The sequence below is a fragment of the Nematolebias whitei genome, chromosome 6, assembly GCF_014905685.2.
Source record: "Nematolebias whitei isolate Nwh7 chromosome 6, NemWhi1, whole genome shotgun sequence".
Classification (NCBI taxonomy): domain Eukaryota; kingdom Metazoa; phylum Chordata; class Actinopteri; order Cyprinodontiformes; family Rivulidae; genus Nematolebias; species Nematolebias whitei.
In genome coordinates this window covers 19,629,918-19,633,373 of record NC_056503.1, presented here as the reverse complement: position 1 = coordinate 19,633,373, position 3,456 = coordinate 19,629,918, and the positions used below count along the sequence as shown (strand labels likewise).

Genomic DNA, 3,456 nt, shown 5'->3' with positions numbered 1-3,456 from the left:
ACAGAAAGAAAACCACGAGGCTAATCAATTTCAACGTTGCAGCTATACAAAGCAACACAAAGTTTGCCCGATGCATAACTACTTCAAAAAAATCCCACTTTGGCTGTGGCTGCATTTTGGAAGGAGTCGACGGGGGAGAGGACAGCCCCCGGAGGGCAAAACGTCAGTCTTTCCACAAAAAAAAAAAAACTGTCCAGATGACTAACTGATTGGAGTTTAAAGAAGTGTTTCATTGCATTTAAGAAATATGAGTGATTGCAACATTCTGTGGCCTAAACGTGCACGATGGGGTCTCATTAAAATGCCTCCTCGACTGAAAACCCTTTCCACTGGTGCAGAGGAGGCAGGGACTGATAGGACCTTCATTGCCAAATTGTGCAGTTGTGGAAATCTAGTGTGGTTTTTTGCCCAGAAGACAAGTGCATTGTCTGTGTCAAAGTCACGGATGGCATCAAAGTATTTCCTTATCTGTGTGTGTATGCTTGAATCCTGGTCTGAGCTGTGCTTTTTGTATGCCTTGTAGCGGGACAGAAGGCGAGGGTATTTGTTTGGTGGCGAATCACTGGCTGCGGCTGGATCCACATTCACAACTTCTGAGCAGGTGTCTTCTTTCATGTCCATCATCTTCTCCACCTCTAAGATCAATGTTTCTGAAAAACACAAACACAATGACTGAGTTAGATTTAAAAGGATATGCACATATCAGAGTTGAATTAAATACGTTTAGGACCTTTTATTAGGGGCCTCCGATGTGCGTCCCATCAGTGTATGAATGTGATAAAGCTCTGATTAGTCTCCTTTGAATGATTTGTTCAATTAGCTTTGTAGAGATCTAATAGAGTGCCGTATGAATGTGTAAATGAGGCACAGATTGTAATGTAAAGTGCTTTGAGTGTCTGATAAGATAGAAAGGTGCTATATAAGTACAGTCCCATTTAATATAAAAGTGAGTCAGGATTGTGTACGATAGGCATGTTACCAGCCTAAATATAAAGAATATCTGTTTCAATAGGCTCAGAGTGTACAAAATATGTTTTTATGACAAAAGTAAACAGATGAAATGAAGACTATGAATTCCACTGTAAGACTAGTTAAGGCTTTTATAGACAACTAATTTGAAATATTTTAGGATTTATGATTTTGCAAATAAGACATTTATTTTCAGCAGAGAAAATATATACTGACCTGTCAGTGTCTTCTTAAGCTCATCTCTGAACTTTTTCACTGATGTTGAATTTCCCCCATTGGTAACATCTAAGTCCACCCAGCTTAAGCCAAACTGAGGATCCAGCATGGTGGCCAAGAAGTAAACATTGTGGTTAAAAGGTTCCTCTCTTCCACTGTCTTTGGCCATGCTTGTTTTTAAAAAGATTCCAGAAAATCTTTTCACCAGAGACTGCTGGAGGGCTCTGACCAATGACTGGCACTGCATTCGAGTGTCCTCCATCTTGAGGAGGTGTGTATTCAAGTCCAGGACAGTTGGAACCACCATACTAATGGTAACTGATTTCTCCCCTTCTGTCAGGTCTGTTACCTCAGAAAATGGAGCAAGAACTGCACTCAGTTCCTTCAGCTGGTTCCACTCACGGGCACTAAACACCAACTCCTCGTGATCCTTGCTGCACATTTCATTCAGGGCTTTGTGGTCCAGAGCTGTGAAGGCCTGTACTTGTTTAAATATACTGTTCCATCGAGTTGTGTTTGCAGCTGGAATGGTCCTATTAGTGCCAAACGTAGCCTCAAACTTGTCTTTGAATTGTGAACTGCTATGCAATAAGGTGGTGAACCGTGATGTTTTGGCTATTGTGTGAGAAATGGCCTTGACCTCCTTCATGCCGTCATTCACAACTAATTGCAGAGAGTGTGCAAAGCAGGAAAGACGTGCACCAGATGACCAGGGTAATTCGGTGTCTTCCTGAGAATTAATGTCCTCCCACAGGTGCTCGTCATCTAAATGCTCCTCTTCACTCTCGCTGTCATCAGATTGGGGCATGTGTACTTTGAAAGCACATTTCATATTGGCAGCATTGTCTGTTATGATATAGCTAATTTTGTCATGGATACCGTATTCCTCTGTGATCTCCTCAAAGGCAGACGCAATGTGCTCTCCAGTATGTCTGCCTGTGAAACGCCTACAGTCCAGCAGGTAGGATTCAAGTGCATAGGAATCCTTTGATTTGTAGCACACGTGGGCGGTCACCCCAAGGAAGGAGCGTAGCCTGCGATCAGACCAGAGGTCAGTTGTTAATGACACAGATGACTGGGTCTTCAGTTTCTCCAAAACAGTTTCCTTGACCTTGATTACCAACTCTGGAATTTGTCTATCAGAAACCGTTTTTCTAGAGATTGGTGTGTATTTACTATCCATAACTTCAAGAAAGTGTTTAAAATGACTGTTTTCCACAAGTGAGAGAGGCAGACAACACCCAATGATCAAATCTTGGACAATGGCTTGACTGATGGCTTGTTGCCTTGGTGATTGTGGGCTGTAGAGCTGCACTTTCTGCGTAAATAATGAAATTGATGGCTGTGTGACTGTGACATCATTCTGTTGCCCTGCCTTGTATTCCAGGAACCTAAAAAATGCAAAGGAGGAATCAGTATATCTGGTCATGAACATCAATTACATCAAAAGAACACTTAAAAATAAGTAGCAACTTCATAAATGTACGTCAAATATATCCTCCATTGTTTATCATAAGCAAAAATTAAACTTAGAAAAATCTAACAAAGTTAAATTGGGTCCTCTGGATGGGTTTAAACAATAAAAAATCATACAAATGTTTTGTCTTTCATCCAAAAGACTTCTTCAATATGAGGAGCTATATTAAACTCAAGAGCTACATTTTCAGGCCAGGACTCTGCGGTCTACACTCATCTCCAGACCAGCGGTCACTCTTTCAGGGATGAAGATGTTCACATCCTTGATAGAGAGGAACGATGGTTTGAGAGAGGAGTAAAGGAGGCCATCTTTGTGAAAAGAAACCGTCCATCTTTAAACAGAGGTGGAGGCCTCCGGGTTCAACTGTCCCCCTCTTACAATGCTGTGATTGCTAGTATCACTCAGCCCCCGGTGAAGGCAAGCAGCCATCAGGGTACTAACAATCCATCATTAGGCTGATGGTCCTCCTTGAACATGTGAGCAGCTAGTTTCATCAACAACAAACGGTTGGTCCACTGTGAGGAGGCACTATTTATAGGGCTGAGCTGAATGCAGCTCCTCAGCCTGAGGAAGTCTTTCGGACGAAAGACGAAATGTTTCTACCTTTTATTTTTACTTTTTTAACACGCCCAGAGGACCTGATTTAACTTTTTAAGATTTTTCTACCTGTGTGATTGAGCATGCATCAGGACATATTAAACACAGTTAGCACCTTCTCACAGTGGATCAACCAGTTTGCCAAATATGTTAAGGGAGACCATCAGCCTAACAATGAATCGTTGACACCCTGATGG

General features: G+C 41.9%; 1 protein-coding gene across 1 annotated transcript; it reads right to left on the bottom strand.

The window, feature by feature from the left end:
- Window positions 1–216: 216 nt before the first annotated feature.
- On the bottom strand, window positions 217–2,650 carry LOC119411569 (zinc finger BED domain-containing protein 6-like). The gene is made up of 2 exons (XM_037678522.1): window positions 1,186–2,650; window positions 217–650 (listed from the first exon to the last, which is right to left on the bottom strand). Exons 1-2 carry the CDS (start codon window positions 2,618–2,620, stop codon window positions 217–219), a joined length of 1,869 nt encoding a protein of 622 aa, XP_037534450.1. The 5' UTR covers window positions 2,621–2,650.
- Between the last annotated feature and the right edge of the window lie 806 nt (window positions 2,651–3,456).

Bases quoted from the DNA above. Each gene is read 5' to 3' on its own strand.
- LOC119411569 (XM_037678522.1), bottom strand. From the start codon at position 2,620: ATGTTCATGACCAGATATACTGATTCCTCCTTTGCATTTTTTAGGTTC. The intron at 651-1,185 runs GTCAGTATATAT...TGTGTTTTTCAG, and splicing joins GCTTAAGAAGACACTGACAG to AAACATTGATCTTAGAGGTG.